The sequence below is a fragment of the Numida meleagris genome, chromosome 2 (genome assembly GCF_002078875.1).
Source record: "Numida meleagris isolate 19003 breed g44 Domestic line chromosome 2, NumMel1.0, whole genome shotgun sequence".
NCBI lineage: Eukaryota > Metazoa > Chordata > Aves > Galliformes > Numididae > Numida > Numida meleagris.
Window position 1 is genome coordinate 32,272,776 of NC_034410.1, and position 14,910 is coordinate 32,287,685.

At 39.7% G+C, this 14,910-nt stretch overlaps 1 protein-coding gene across 2 annotated transcripts in view; it reads right to left on the reverse strand.

Moving 5' to 3' along the window:
• SKAP2 (src kinase associated phosphoprotein 2) overlaps positions 4,384-14,910 on the reverse strand; it is a 112,395-nt gene continuing 101,868 nt past the window's right edge. For both annotated transcript variants that reach the window (XM_021385484.1, XM_021385485.1), the window contains 2 exons: positions 6,992-7,093; positions 4,384-6,590 (listed from right to left, as the gene is read on the reverse strand). In XM_021385484.1, coding sequence (XP_021241159.1) covers positions 7,001-7,093 — 93 coding nt within the window. In that variant the 3' untranslated portion in view covers positions 4,384-6,590; positions 6,992-7,000. The remainder of the gene's footprint in view (positions 6,591-6,991; positions 7,094-14,910) is intronic.

Sequence of the window (14,910 nt, forward strand, 5' to 3'; positions counted from 1 at the left end):
AAACAGAATGTCTACTGTTATTTTTAGACAAAATTATTGAAATAATTGTCTGAAATATAATTAATTAATAACCAAACACTGTCCACCAAATGAAATAAATATGTTCGCAGAAGCTGGTCGGTACTCTGTTCAATGACCCCTATCAGTCACTCTGGCCAGTTTCAGACTGAATGATTACAACACAGACTCCCCAGGTCTGAAACGTTATGGCACCCAAGAAAGGTATTTTTCACAACTACCTCCTTAACATGCAGAACATCATCCAGAGCGTGCAAAATAGAATGCCACTGAAATGCATTCGTTACCACCCAATGTAATGGACCCCAAGAGCTTCTCGGAGATCCCAGCTTGTTCAACAGACAAGACGCATAAATGAGAATGTCGCATCGCGACGTCATACGCTGTCGGGCTATCACTCAAAGCCCCAATCCATGCCTGATGGACGAGCATCTGCACAAATTGCTGGTTCACCAACCTCATTAGCGACGTTCGTAGCAGCGCTGCAGCTGAAGGGCCCAAGGTGATATTGAACGTAGGGCAGCAAGGATCAATTTTTAGCACAGGGCCAACCATGCAGGTCTTCGTTCTCTGCTGCTTCCCCACATCCCATGCAGGCCACAACCAGTGCAAATGTCGGCTCATTTTCTCAAGCAGGCAGTTTCTTACCATGCTCCTGAAACAGCAGTTTAATCATACTCTGCAAAAATGGAGTGTTTCAAGAAGGCACCTTAAAGCACACATTCACTCCTTCTGAATTTTGTATAAGTGGGTGCAGGAGTGCAGTGAAGACAGAGTATTTACAGAAGGGCAAGAGGTCATGAACATGGCTTAGGAGGAGAGGTTACGGTGGATGATGCCTTTTCATGCTGAAGTTTCACTCACTTCATGAAAAACGCACAAAGCTCACAGAGCAGATGCTCCGAATGCTGCCTTCGAAGCAGTGCCAGACACATTAGAGGGAAGGCAATTCTGGTCGTATTTAAGTCAGGAGTCGATAATGAACTATAGGTGACCCTGGGTGGCTATCAGAAGGCATTAAGAAGCTGAATGGGCAGTCTGAGCCCATTGGAGCGGGTAGGTACCCATATCAAACATAATGTGCCAGCCTCAGAAGCACAAAGAATGGATGGACAGGAATCTGGTTAGTTTATAGCCCTTCAGAAGCAGCTCTAATCTTTAATAATTTGGATTGCCTATTGTTTTGTGTTGTTTTTTGTTTTTTTTTTGAGGGGGGGGTTGCTATGTATTAGAAATTTAGATGTATAATTACTTACTTCTTTCTTTTTTAGTCTTAAACCTTAAAACCAAGCCTAAAATTAGCTTGAAAATAAGGAGAAATGTGTTGCGAAAAATAAGCCTGGAGTATTTTACTGGTAGAGACGAACAAAAAAATGGTGTCTTAAAAGACAAAAAGTGTTTAATACCAGGCACCTGACTACTGCACTAATATCACTATCACGATGGTAAGTCTGAGACGAGAGATGGGATGTTTCTAAAAGAGAGATTTTAAACTACTAGAAATACAAGTTTTTAAAAAGCTAGAAATACCACTTTTCAGTAGAAAAGATACTGTGACTATGAGCAAGCAGACCTAAGCACCCTTCAGAACAGAGAAACCAGCATTAAAACCTGATTATAGGTGAATATATAATAAAACCCACTCCTTCCCACACATACATGCACACTCACGCCCGGCTGCTTTAAATTTAAGCACAAGAGTGGCAGTCCTCTTGGAACAGAGCAGCAGAGGAAGGAGGTCCCTTGCACCCCTGATGCCATGCAACTGTTTACAGATTTCATCTTCTCCCTTTCCAAACTGAAATAAGTCTCAGAGGCTGAAGACTGCCACGGAACAAGCCGCGTTGCCCACGCCTGTCAGACTGTCTGTGCTCTGCTCTGTGCACGCTGACCCCATTAGATTTGACTATTAAAAAGCAGCGTTGGGCCATGTCAGCTCTTGGGTGGGAGACTGCCAAGGCACACTTCCATGCTTGCTGGCGTTTGAAAGATTGATTATGATCCCGTGTAATACTTTCGCTTTTAACCCAAGCGGCTCTGCACAGGGGTCAGTTGTGTGGTGCCACACGCCCCGTCTTGTAGCATAAAACTAAAATCCCAATTACTGATGGCCGTTGAAAATCCCATGGCACTATTTACAAATATGCAAGCAATTACAGCAAAGTGGCCAAACTGGTCATTCTCTTCCGCCAATATAAATCCTCCCGCAGTAACTGAACGTGGAATTTTTTTCATCTCACAGCATAAAGTTTAAAGGATTGCTGTAAAAAACTCATTAGCCAGCAAAAACCTTTATGGAGTGGTACTTGCTTTACAACGGCGGATGAAAGGAAGTTTGTTCTACGCATCACGAGACACTGAGACTGCTTTAGGACAAAAGTTCCAACACATCAGTTTGCTACAGCAAAAAAAAAAAATAGCAGAGAGAGTTTTTAGTGGCATTTGAAGCTGTCTTCACCTGTCAGGAGCTCTTCTCAGACTGCCCGCACCACTGCACCCTATTCCCACACACCTTGCTATAAGGAGACACTGGATTTTTAGCTTTTTTCCTGTTAATTAAGACCCGCTCCTCCCAAAAAGGTGTAAAGAAGCTGATATATCTGGTTTTAAATTTAACAAATGTTGGCATACCTTCCAGGTGCAGCGATTATTCCTCTGCTTTGCTTTGGACCCGGCTCCCTGTGAATTTCAATTCGTGGTGGTTTGGACTAACAATTCCAAACAGGATCGCCTAGATCCTATTACAAACTCCTTCCTAAACAAATCCATTAAAGGATATAATACAATGATTTACAGCTCGTTGCTGCCTGTTTTGCTCTACAACATAAAGGAAGAAAAAAAGAAATACACAGTTCCTTGGCACATGGTGGCTAAGAACAGCATCAACCCTCTGACCTGCGCATCCTCTCACCACCACGGCCTCCCTTTCCCTCTCCCTGTACCAAGCACAGGCTGCCCAAGTCACATTTTAACCACAGAAGTATGAAGTGGTGTCCTTATGTTCAGCTTGAATCCCCGATTTCAAACCCATGGTTTGAAGTTGGTTGGTGTTGGCCCCTCACAAGAAGGTAAATGCACTCTAAAAAAACTGAGCTCAGAGTTGGTGTTTTTCTAAATAAAAATGGACTTAAAGCAGACATTCATTTAAGAGATATCAGCTTCAGAAAAACCCCGGTAAGCAAAGGTCTTAAAGTTTATGAGCATGTTGTGCTGTGTAAAGTGGAAAAGTTGTTTAGAGTGTTGCCATGCATACACTTATTCCCACAGTTTCCATAGTAATAAAATTTTCATCAATTTGAGTGCAAGAGATGAGAGAAACATCAAGTGGCTCATGCAGCTGAGCCTTTGTCATCTACCTGGGTATTTTCATCCCAGGCTTTAATATTTTACAGCTTTCCTACAGACCCCAGTGAGCTTCATCAAACCAGGAGTCTCACTGAGATCTGCAACTTCATCTTTCTTTACCCGAGATAGAAAAACTACATTTCTATCTTTTGGCTATAGAAAATCCCGTGCATCTCTTTTGTTTAGTTCAGGTTATGGAAATGATCGCACCTCTTTCAGAAGGAGCATTCAGCAGAAGGCATTTTGAAACTGTAGTGCCTGTTTTTGGGTTACTATTCCAGGAGACTGATCCAGAGGCAACTGGATTGAATAGCTTCTCAGTTTCAGCAGCTTTTGGATCAGGTTCTAAAGCATTATTCTCTATGCTCCTAATGCTGCGTCACACAGTGACTACAGAGCCAAAAAGAACAAAGTTTACGCTTTTGGCTTTAAATATAGAATGCAATCTTCATTAGCGTTCATGTTCTGCTTAATTCCAGTCAATAAAAGTTCTCATTCTCTCCTCATTAGGAGAGGAGCAAAAGGTGAGCTGGTGCACAGACCTCTCCAGATCTCATCCACACAGCTGACGGCAGAGTTGGGTGCACGTAGTTAGAGGCACTCTGTGCAAAGGCGTACACCTTAACCAGGAGCTGGTGAAATGTTAGATGTTAAGAGGAAATTTGTAACTCAGAGGGCGGTGAGTCACTGGCACAGGCTGCTCAGAGAAGCTGTGCATCTCCCAACCCTGGAGGTGCTCAAGGCCAGGTTGGATAGGGCCCTGGGCAGCCTTGCCCACAGCGGGGGGGTTGGAACTGCATGATCTTTAAGGTCCCTTCCAACTCAAACCATGCTATGGTTCTGTGAGTCTCCAAAATATGTGGGCCAGTTATCTGGGTACAGAGGTATGTGAAAAACCACCAGAGTAGCATGATTGTATCTGGGGCCTCTGCTATAAGAAGCACTTGTATTGCCCTTACTTCTGTGAATAAATTCAGATGACAGCCCCATTTCATTTCTTCATTCAGTCTGGAGGCCAGATGGCATTAGAATCATTTACTTCACCTTGTTGTGCTTAATTACTACAATCAACACACTATTTTCCAAATTAATCATAACAAAGTAATTTCATTAGTAACACAGCAGGCTGTTGAATTATTAGCATCATAACAGTTTGCAAACAATTAAACTTTATTTGAACCTTAAAAATTTGCAGAGTAGAACATTACTGTAAGATCTAATGGCAGCGCAGCACAAACGCAGAGCAGAGCAAATAACCGAGCGAAACGCTGCACAGAACGGGCCTTACCGCTGCCTTTAACAAAACGGGCAGAGAGTGAGACCTGAGCCAACAACGACAATAAGGCAATCGGCGTTTTTAACCTTGAGTTCTGTGCGAAGTAGCACTGGTGGAGCTTTTTTTCTCCAAAAAAGGTGATGGTATTTGCATAGATTGAAAGCAAGCAGTCCATCCGCTGCTTTATCCGAGACACTCCGAGTGACTTTCTTCTTCGGACCGCTAGGCAGTTCGCTTCCAACCCCCGCTCCCGAGGAGGGGGCACTACCCCCGCAGACAAAGGCCCTCCGCTGCCGCCGCGGGGCCGGGCCCATCGCCGGGAGAAGGGCGCCCTCTCCCGGGCAGCCCGCTGGAGGGCCGGGCCGCGTCGCACAGCGTGGCGACGCTTTGCTGCCACCTGCCGGCCAGGGGGCGCGGCGCGGTGCGGAGCGGCGGGGGTCGGCCCTGCCCTACTGACCCCAACCCAGGTGGCGGCGTCGCGGAGGGAAGACATCTCGGGGCGCAGATTTCGTGTCGGATAGAGAAGTGGGGCTTTTGCAGCCGCGAGAGTAGCGCTTCACATTCTGTGCACAATCCGCGTGATAAATTAAAGTAGTAAAAGAGCTGAAGACTATAATCTATCATTTTAACATTTCACTGATAACGTACAGAGCCCACTGCAAATGGCTATTTCTAAAAAAAAAAAAAAAAAAAAAGTACCAAAACTCTGTACTCTCTTTGACTCCTGTTAGGATGCAGCATACCAGAATGTACCATGAATTAGCTAGATTACCACATGACACCAGAGCTCACTGCAGGACCTACCCAAGTTTAGCTTGGCGTTACCTCCGAACCACACGCACACAGGGCTGCCGAAGTGCACACCATGTGAGCAGTGCAAGGTCTGCCCAGGCTCAGTGCACACAGGCCGCCCACCCGGCCCTCACACATTACTGGGTGGGAGGATCCAGAAGAGAGGATCCTGCATGCTAACAGCAACACAAGTCTCCCAAACAAGTGTTAACTCTGATGTGGCCAACTGCATGTCCACAAGTGAGAGCATTTTAGCGGGGTTTTGTGTTTGTTTGCTTGTTTTAAATGTTTCAGCTGATGCTCTTAGCTACAAAGTTCTGGATGTGACATTAAGACTGCAGGCAGCCTTTTACAAGTTCAGATTTTAAAAGTAATTCACCATCATCACCTACAAAATCATTCTCACCCGCAATTTAGCTCACGCTGGCTTACCAGAAAGTGTTTTAATACATTATCTTCGCCAAATGTTCACATAATTCATACCTGCAAGTCAGAATGCTACCCACGCAGCATTACCCCACACAGACTGATTTACATTAGCGCAAGAACCAAGCCTTCATTTTGTAGTAACCGAAGTGGTTCATATTAACAATGCTAAATATATAAGAAAAATAAATCATTGGTTGAAATGTATATCAAAAGTAAACAAAAAAACATATTTGGAAGCGAAACAATTTTAAGACTTACAATATTACATAGAAATTTCCTTTGATTTTCAAAGAAACCGCAAAAAATGTACAGTGAACTACTCCATGAATTAATGTATTCGTGAACTTTCTACTTTCAAAGTTCAGCTTAATTTTTCTAAATCTGAGTAACGGGAACACAGAGCCAAACTGCGTGGGTTAGAACACAAACCTATAGCAATACAGTGCTGCTAATACACTTCAGAGCAACAGGCACTGTGTGACTGCTTGTGCCCCATATGTTAATTACCATCTATTTCATTTCCGAGCATTACAATTCTATAAAAAGTGCCTAAGAACATTTCCGCAGAATTGTGATCAATTACAGTTTTTAATGTTTAATATATACAAGGCTACAATCTGACTACATTCACTGAAACCACAAAATGTGTACAGCAGAATCTTCATCTTTCAGAGGTCAGGTCTGTAAACTGCAGCTGCACACCACTCCTGATTTCAAGCGCAGATTTCTCCTGATTAGGGAGAGGGAAGTTGAAAGTTCACCATTAACCCAAAAGCCTCAAAAATACATATAAAATTCAGTCCAAACACCTACTGCTTTCCATAGATTTCTGCACAGATGCATACATATCACTAAAGTAAGAGAACTAACCAGGAAGCACACCAATTTTGTTTACCCCCAAAAAATCTTGAAAAGAAATGCAGTTATAAAATACATCATGTTTTGTATACTATGGTTTAATAATTCATATAGAATCCCAGAAGAAATGCTTAAATTGAACCTGCAATATATTTTGCCATAGTCTTTACGTTAACAGAACTCCTACAAAGGTTCCAGGAAAGAAATACTTAAGAAACAGAGAACAAGGGAACATACAAGCCATTACAGAAGATTGGATTAAAATGTACTTACCCAGGCCTCTCAAATATCATACATCTCCATTATGTAGGCTTTAGGCACCAAGCCAACGGTTCCCTTCATTTCTCCTACCCACCAGCCAAATCTATTGTACTCCTAATTGAAAACAATATGCAATATTAACCTTTAGTCTGATATAAATGCAATAGAGTTTTGTATGCAACTCCTTATGGTTGCTTTCTCTTACATACAGTTACTATCATTTCAACTGAAAATTAAAACATTATATCTCTATGTTAGAGGCATTCACGTACAGAGTTAGGCAAGGAGAGAAGTTAAATTTTAAAAAGGTTAGACATACTCAGGAAAATTTCTTAATTATGGCCACGCTTCTCTAAAAATAGCTGCCCTCTCCATCCCGTATTCGTCACAAACATAAAAACCTTGTCTTTGTAACCCATATCTCACAGCACAACACTGACATAAAGGATCAGCTGGGATTCTTTCAGTATCACAAGGCTAAACTCTAAGAAACTTAAAATCAACTTCTTTTAAATAATACTTTGCTCAAATGTGAGGGGAATACTATCTGTCCAACACATAATCTGTTTCTATGGACAATGTCTACTATTGCTTTAGGCTTGTAGAAAATTCTACAGCAGATCTCATATGTCTGACAGATGACTAATGTACTTTAGTTTGAAATTTGTTTAGGCCTAGTGAGATAAATATGAAACAAAATGAATTATAATAGTTTAAAGAAATAATATCTTCCAAAAGCAATACCAAGTAAGAGTATTGTGGGATCCAAATTTAATTTTTTTCCTATGAGGTAAATATTTTAAGATCAATCCTAACAGCAGTTCAATAAATTGTAACAGCTGAAATTGCATACTCTCATATATTGAGTTACAAATGAAGCATTATTAAAACAGAGACCCCATTCAAAAATTGAATGATTAGTTAGATAAAAATTACTTTGGAACAAACACGGAAAATACAAAATACACAGATATCTCTGATAAGCAACATCTGCTCCCTGCTACGCTGCTCTTCTGATGAGAAAAGCTAAAGACTGTAGGATTTCTGAATTAATGGTCCTACTGAGATGACACTATAAGCTATTATTTTGACTGCAGATAAGTTTTTTGGTTATTAATAGTCAAGTGGAGCTTAAGGGTTAATGGAGTTTCATTACAGCCCTAGCTATAATGATTTGCTGCTGGCATATCTGGCCTCGTGGAGAGTTCTCTAGGGTCCTATGAGGTGCTTCATGTACTCAGCTCTCCCTGTGCGTAACTGTGATGAAGCCCTGTTGATGGCTCACTTTCATGTTGGCCCAGGCTCTTTTTTTCTCCCTTCAAACACGCAAGCAGGCAGGCAGGCAGGCAGGCACACACACACTTTATTTTCTTTTTGCGGAAGGCTGAACACCAATCTTAAATTAAACATTTTCTTTCTTCACTGTGCAAACAGGAGTTGGTGATTTAAAGGGTTCTATCCTACCACCCATAAAATACAGCAGTAAGTGTGGCTTCAAGAAAGACCATGAGAAAAATAGCACAAAAATCTTCATTTGTGATGTAAACTCACAAATTAGACAGCTGCAAAAATAACTCCACCTTCCACTGCAGTATGGACTTCTGGGGATGCTCTGAAAGTCAAGGGCTACCTGAACCTGATGGGCAGTGAGAAAATTTCTCTGAACAGAAGTTAAGAACTGCTCACAACATTTCCCATGGGGCACATGTTGCACTCCAAGACTTTAAAGGCTGGGTAATACCCTGACACCAAAGTTTATAATGTTCCAGATCAGCCTGTTCAAAATTTGTATTTTATCTTACAGTACACTGGTTAAATATACAAACTGTATTTCTAGACTACAGTGGGAAACTGCTGAAAGGAGCAGTACTCACGTATACTGCTGGAATCTCAGTAATAAATCTCTCCAAGAAAAAGCAACAAAGGATTTTAAGCTGTTACACGGAAGTCATGAAGAGCCTGACAAAAGAGATTAAGCAAGTTTTGCTAGACATCAGCCAAAAAAACAAACAATACATGAAATGAGGGAAGTGGCTTAGTTAAGTGGTCATTAAATTGCATGACAAATGGCACAGAAAGAGCCTGTGGACTATATTATCCATTGAAAATGTTCCACTTAGCAACTACATGAACTTAGAAATAATTGCTTCAAAACAAAACAATTCAGACACCTCAAATGAAAATTAAGAGCATGTTGCTGGTTTGAAAACTTTCTGGGTTTTGCTACTTACTAATACACCACTTACTGCGCTGGCATGAAGCTAAGTGAGAAGATGAAATGAATGTTGATGTAACAGACTAGTAAACTAATTTAAGGATTCACTGCAACCATTATACTATACAGACAATATTCCAACACAGAAGCTTTTACTCCATCATTACTATTCTTCACATGGGCCTCAAGAGCAACATGAATCCCAATTAAACCATCTGCAGACTATGGAAGTCTGAACAAAAAGATAATACAAATACATGGTTACCAAAACCATAAAACTTTAATTTTGGGTTTTAGAATAATAGTACAGTAGTCCCTTTTTAAACTGATTAAAGCACAGACATTTCTCTCTAAACTCCTAGCCACTCCTCTCTGTCTTCAGTACCATGAAGGAATGCTCACTGGTCAGACACAGAAGCAGTCCCCCACTCCTTTCTGGAAGTCCCATATAAAATCCAAGCTGCTGTATTGATTCTATCAATGGTATCAATGATAAAATCCCTCAAGACAATGTAATTTAGTCAATACACTGCTGTTGTGAGGCCTGCATGTCTATTACTGCTGCTGGAGATGTGTAGAATAAAATTTTGAAGCCCACATTTGTGGGAAACACTGCTTAAAACACAGAAGGATCTGAAGATGGTTACAAGTTTTATGTTAGTTCTGAGGAGCTGGGAAGCACAGTCTTTTTGCAAGCATCAGCTTAAGATCTCAGGTACCACTGGGCCTACCATCTGGTATCCCTCACTGAATTCGGCTCTTAACATCACTGCTAACATAGGCAAGCGACTGTACTTCAGAAGGACTGATAAAATAATGAAGAGTCCTTTAATCTACAGGAAACCATTGTAGTCAATTTATAAGAAATATTGCATCCCTTTGTAGGATGTGTAATTATTTTCTATTAATCATGTGCTATAAAGCTACATTATGTGGTTATTCTGTTATCACTAGAAAGAGGCCTGCAGTCAGCTCCTGACAATGTTAGGTAATTACTAACACAAAGCCTCTTTCTCCTTATGTAGAAATGCTATCAAGATCCAGAGGTGCTGTGATGCTTGCTGTATGAAAATAATTCTCCAAAGAAATTCAATAACTGCAAAATGAATTGCTCCAAGGCAAATAGAGGGATAGGAGAGGGGGCAGGGCCAAATCCAGCCACACTGCAATAAGGAGAATGCACAAGTGTGCGGCCACGAGCTGCCATGTGACTGGAACACATTTACCACAGCAGGCAGGGTTGGCAGGGGAGGGGAGGAAGAGGCCAGCACAACCCCTGCAACACACACACCACTGTAGTGGAATATATTATGTCACATAATGCAGAACAACCACCCTAACAAATGACCAAATGCTTTCTAAGTCACTTGTATGTTTTCACCGTCTGTAAAAGAGTGGATTTTTTTTCCCAGCAGAAATTTATTAACCAAAGTAATTTCACAAGGCAGCAAGGAACAGGTTATGACTTAACCTGCTGGCAAAACACTCTCTGTACAGCAATGTTAGGAAAAAAATCTCATCAGGGCTTACAGGCTCCTAAAGGGCTCTCAGCTGAACACGCTGCAAGCAGATGCTTCTTGTCCCATTCCACCCATTTCACTGCACTGATATGTGTGCACCTCTGCCTCCATGAGATACTGACCTTAAAAGTTTTTACATTTGCAGAAAGTGCAGCAGTAGAAACATACTACCTGTTTCTCAGGTATGACTTTTAAATCCAAGGTTTGTTTACAACATAGAAGCAGATTTTGATATGCAAGAGGATTTCCGTAAGTCTCTCTTCTCACCTTTAGAAACAGACCCAATGAGTAAATGAGGATCTCTAGATGCTTTGCACCATATTAACTTCTACTGACTTCAGTAAAAGTTGAGAACATCTCACTCTTGCACGATTAGTTTCCATACACATAGTATGTTGTTGGGTTTTTTGTTTGTTTTGCTGTTTTTCTTTTTTAAAGGGTTACTGAGAATCATTATTGTGCTTCAGTGCCTTCATGGAAACAATGGATTTGTATTTAAAAAGACCACACAGCTGAAGCGTGTGAATTCAAGATTTTGCTCCCACCTTCTCTCATGGCATTATAAGTAATATTAACTTTTTAAATATTAACTGAAGATCTGCAAACCATAAAACTGAAAAGCAAAATGTATTTACAGCCCTGTTTGGGGTTAAATTAGGTAGCCTCTCCTATTGATCTAAAGAAGTCTGGGACCCAGGGAGATTTTTTTTTCTAGAGAATATCCTAGGGGGCCATTTTGCAAGATAATATTTTAAGACACCTCTAATTCATCCAGAAGATTGAAGCCAGCTAAAAAATTTCAGAACTTCCTTTGGTGTAATTGCTGAATGATACACTATCAACTAGGGAGCATTTTTGTCACAGAACAGCATTTTCTCTAAAAAGCAGAAATGATAAATGGTTTAGATAACTGAATGAGACTTCTTCACAGGTAGTAGAGTTGTTTTAAGGCAGCAATAAAATAGTCATCTTTAAGAATACAAGCCTCAGATTTACTATATGGTAGTGTTATTAGGTTTTATTTCCTGCAATGACATGAGACAAAACAGACGTCAGTTGGGAAGTGTTCAATCAGAATAAGCAGACTGACTTCAGAACCAAAGCTGGCCCTGGTTGAAGGGCTGTAATCTTCTATCACATGACAAGATGCCAACATTTCTTCTGATCAAGTAGGTAAATGCTTATATATTATTGGTATGCAAACGAACAGAACTAGAGTCACTTCACATTAGTCTGTCTTAATTAATCTTCCACTGAAGGGCCTTCACTATACTCTTAGCCATGTATCTAGTACACCTTATTTGCTAATGTAGACGTAGGCAGTACAATTGTGGAAAGCAAGGACATCATTCAATATGCCTCTCTGTATGGTCAGCAGATAATGGCCTCACAAAAACACTCAGGATTTTACTATGCATTTGACAAGTTTTTAAAAATATGTACTGAATAAATACAAAAATGACAACTATACACATAATATAGAAAATGCTCATACTCATAATGAAACAGCTGCAATGTTAAGTCTTACTTTATTTTAGAAGCTGCAATCTGAGCTATAGAGATTTCTTTCTTTTTTTTTTCACTGAGAATAAAATAAAGGTTATGTATTTATGACTTGAGCCTTTCAACAAACATTTGTTGTGTTGAAAGAACAAAAATCTCCCACACTGGAAGTCCCCTGACTTAAGGGCTAGCTAGGTGCCAAGCTAATACTCTACTTTCATGGAAAATTCTAGAGGAAAAGTTTAAGTCATAAATGAGATGTCTATGAATCATAAATACCAGAGTGAGTAGAATTATATCACATTAGCACATACTCAAATAATAACAGGGAAGGAGTATTCTGGTTAGAGATAATAATTTCCAGTTTTCAAGTATTATTTGTTACTTTAATGCAAATATAAACGTAGGGGAAAATAAATTAGGTTAAAAGTTAAGAAATGTCAGTAATTCTGCTAGAGCAGGTGCCTGTTAACGTCTAAATAAACTTCCATTAGTGCTTGCATCTGGCTGATGAAACTATCAAGTTTCTGAATGTGAAGTAGTCATATAAAACAAACACTGCAACTGCTGCGCTCAGGTGAATTGTGCACAACAAACTTCAAAAAAAATATATGGCTACCAACACTCACAGCTGGCTTTGTTACTACAAATCGATTTCCTGAACAAGAGCTCTGGAAGATTTCTAAAAAGAATTGTTACATCATGGTTTGTTTTCCCATTTATCATGTGAGTTTGAAAGTGAAGGCAAGGCCATAAACGAGCAGGAATTAAAAGCAATCATCATCTTAGAAAATAAGCCGCCCAAGTATTGCATTTCTAATAGCCAGTGTTAACTAAGAAATCCTATTAATGAGTCCCTCAATCAGCAGAGCTATAAAATGTTTTCTACTGCTCAGTGAAAGAGGGGTGTACAAATTTCTGAAAGCTCACAGGATTCATAGTGTAAGTTATAAAAACCACTTGAATATTCAGGAATAAATTAAAGTGATGAATACACAGATACACTGATCTACTCATTTGAAAAGGCTGGGTTTTTTGTTTTGTTTTTCTAAATAAATCTAATTAGTACTATTGCAATAGTTTTGCTAATTCTGCTCAAATTAAAGACTCAACTTTTACTCTCGAAGTCAAAAAAAAGACAAAAAATATATATGTAGGTAAAAGTCCATAGGATTGCTGCCATGTGAAAAGGACAACAAACACAAATGTTTAGATAATAGCTAAAATAGTTTTTAAATACATCTTCTGAGCAACGAATACTTACTTTTGTACAGTAATTACATTAGTCATGCATAGGTATTTATTTACACACATATATGCATGTAAATGATGCTCATTACATTAACATTGACTTTGGATGCTCAATTTAAAGCAAATTACGAGGGATTTGTATTTGCATAATGTTTAGCTACTTTAGTAATTAAACATTGCCAAACCAAAATCTTGCTGTTTCTTTTAAAAGGCATTCACCTAAGTTACAACTTGCATATAACATATTGTTCATCTAGCTTTATTTAAATGATATCAGTGCCCATGTCTGCAAAACTGGTTTGTAATCATTTCAGCTGTACTAATGATCTCACATATTGGAAAACAATAGTTACTTTTCCCTTGGTTTCTCTAACGTTATTTGAAAAATGGGTAAAAGTACATTGCTTTGGCCTAAATACTGCTGGAGGAAAACTATATATACATATCTTTAATCACAATCATTAGAGCACACTATACCATTTATATTTCACTGTAAAATAAAGAACTATTACGTGTTGTACAAATATGCTCAATAGTTTGTTAAAGCTTCACCCTTCCTACTATAATACTACTCTACCTGTGCTTACATCCTTTTCAGCAAAATGTGATTTCTCCGAGAATAATGTTCCTACCTGGCTGACAGATGATAGAAAGGCAATAAAGCCATGGCTAGGTTCAAGCTGAAGCTGAATTTATGACACCATTTTGGATTTATTCGCATCACCTCCTGTCGGTACCTGCATCTCTCATTTTCAACCACTAGATGGTGTGAAAAAATTAAAAAATTGCCAAGGATTCCCGCCGACTGCCTCAAAACCCTGTATTAACGTAGTAGATTAAGAAATATTTTTTGAAGAAAAGTCCTGACCCACTTCAGGATAGTTAGGCTCACTTATCCTTTGGTCATATTTTCACTTAGCAGACAAAGAGCTTGTAAATGATCAGTCCTTGAAACTGAACCAAGCGGAAGGTTAGGATGGATAATTTTCTGGCACTTTCTCCTCCAAGGCCCCTAAATTCAGAGCTGACAGTAGTGGCTAACACTCATTTTTCTGAAAAAGCTGTAACAATCTTTAAGCGAAACACAGCTGAAATTTCTGGGCTCTATTTTGGAGCAGAAATCATTCCCAAACGGAAAGGCTCTATATATCTGGAGCAGCAGCAGGCCTGTTTCAAGGACTGATTACGTATTAATCAAGGCATGGCCACAAGACAGTTGATATACAGACGACAGCTTAAGCTACTGTTTTCTATTCTCTTCCATTTTTTAAATTAAATTCCTCACTATTTGGGGGAAGGAGCAGCATATGAGCTTTTCTACCTACAAGCTGAAGATTTTATTAGTCCCTGTAACATACCAGAAAAGTACAAGTCACAAAAGGCAGACATATTTGTGGGCTTTTTTTCCATTTTTTTCTTTTTTTTTTTTCGGGGAGGGGGGG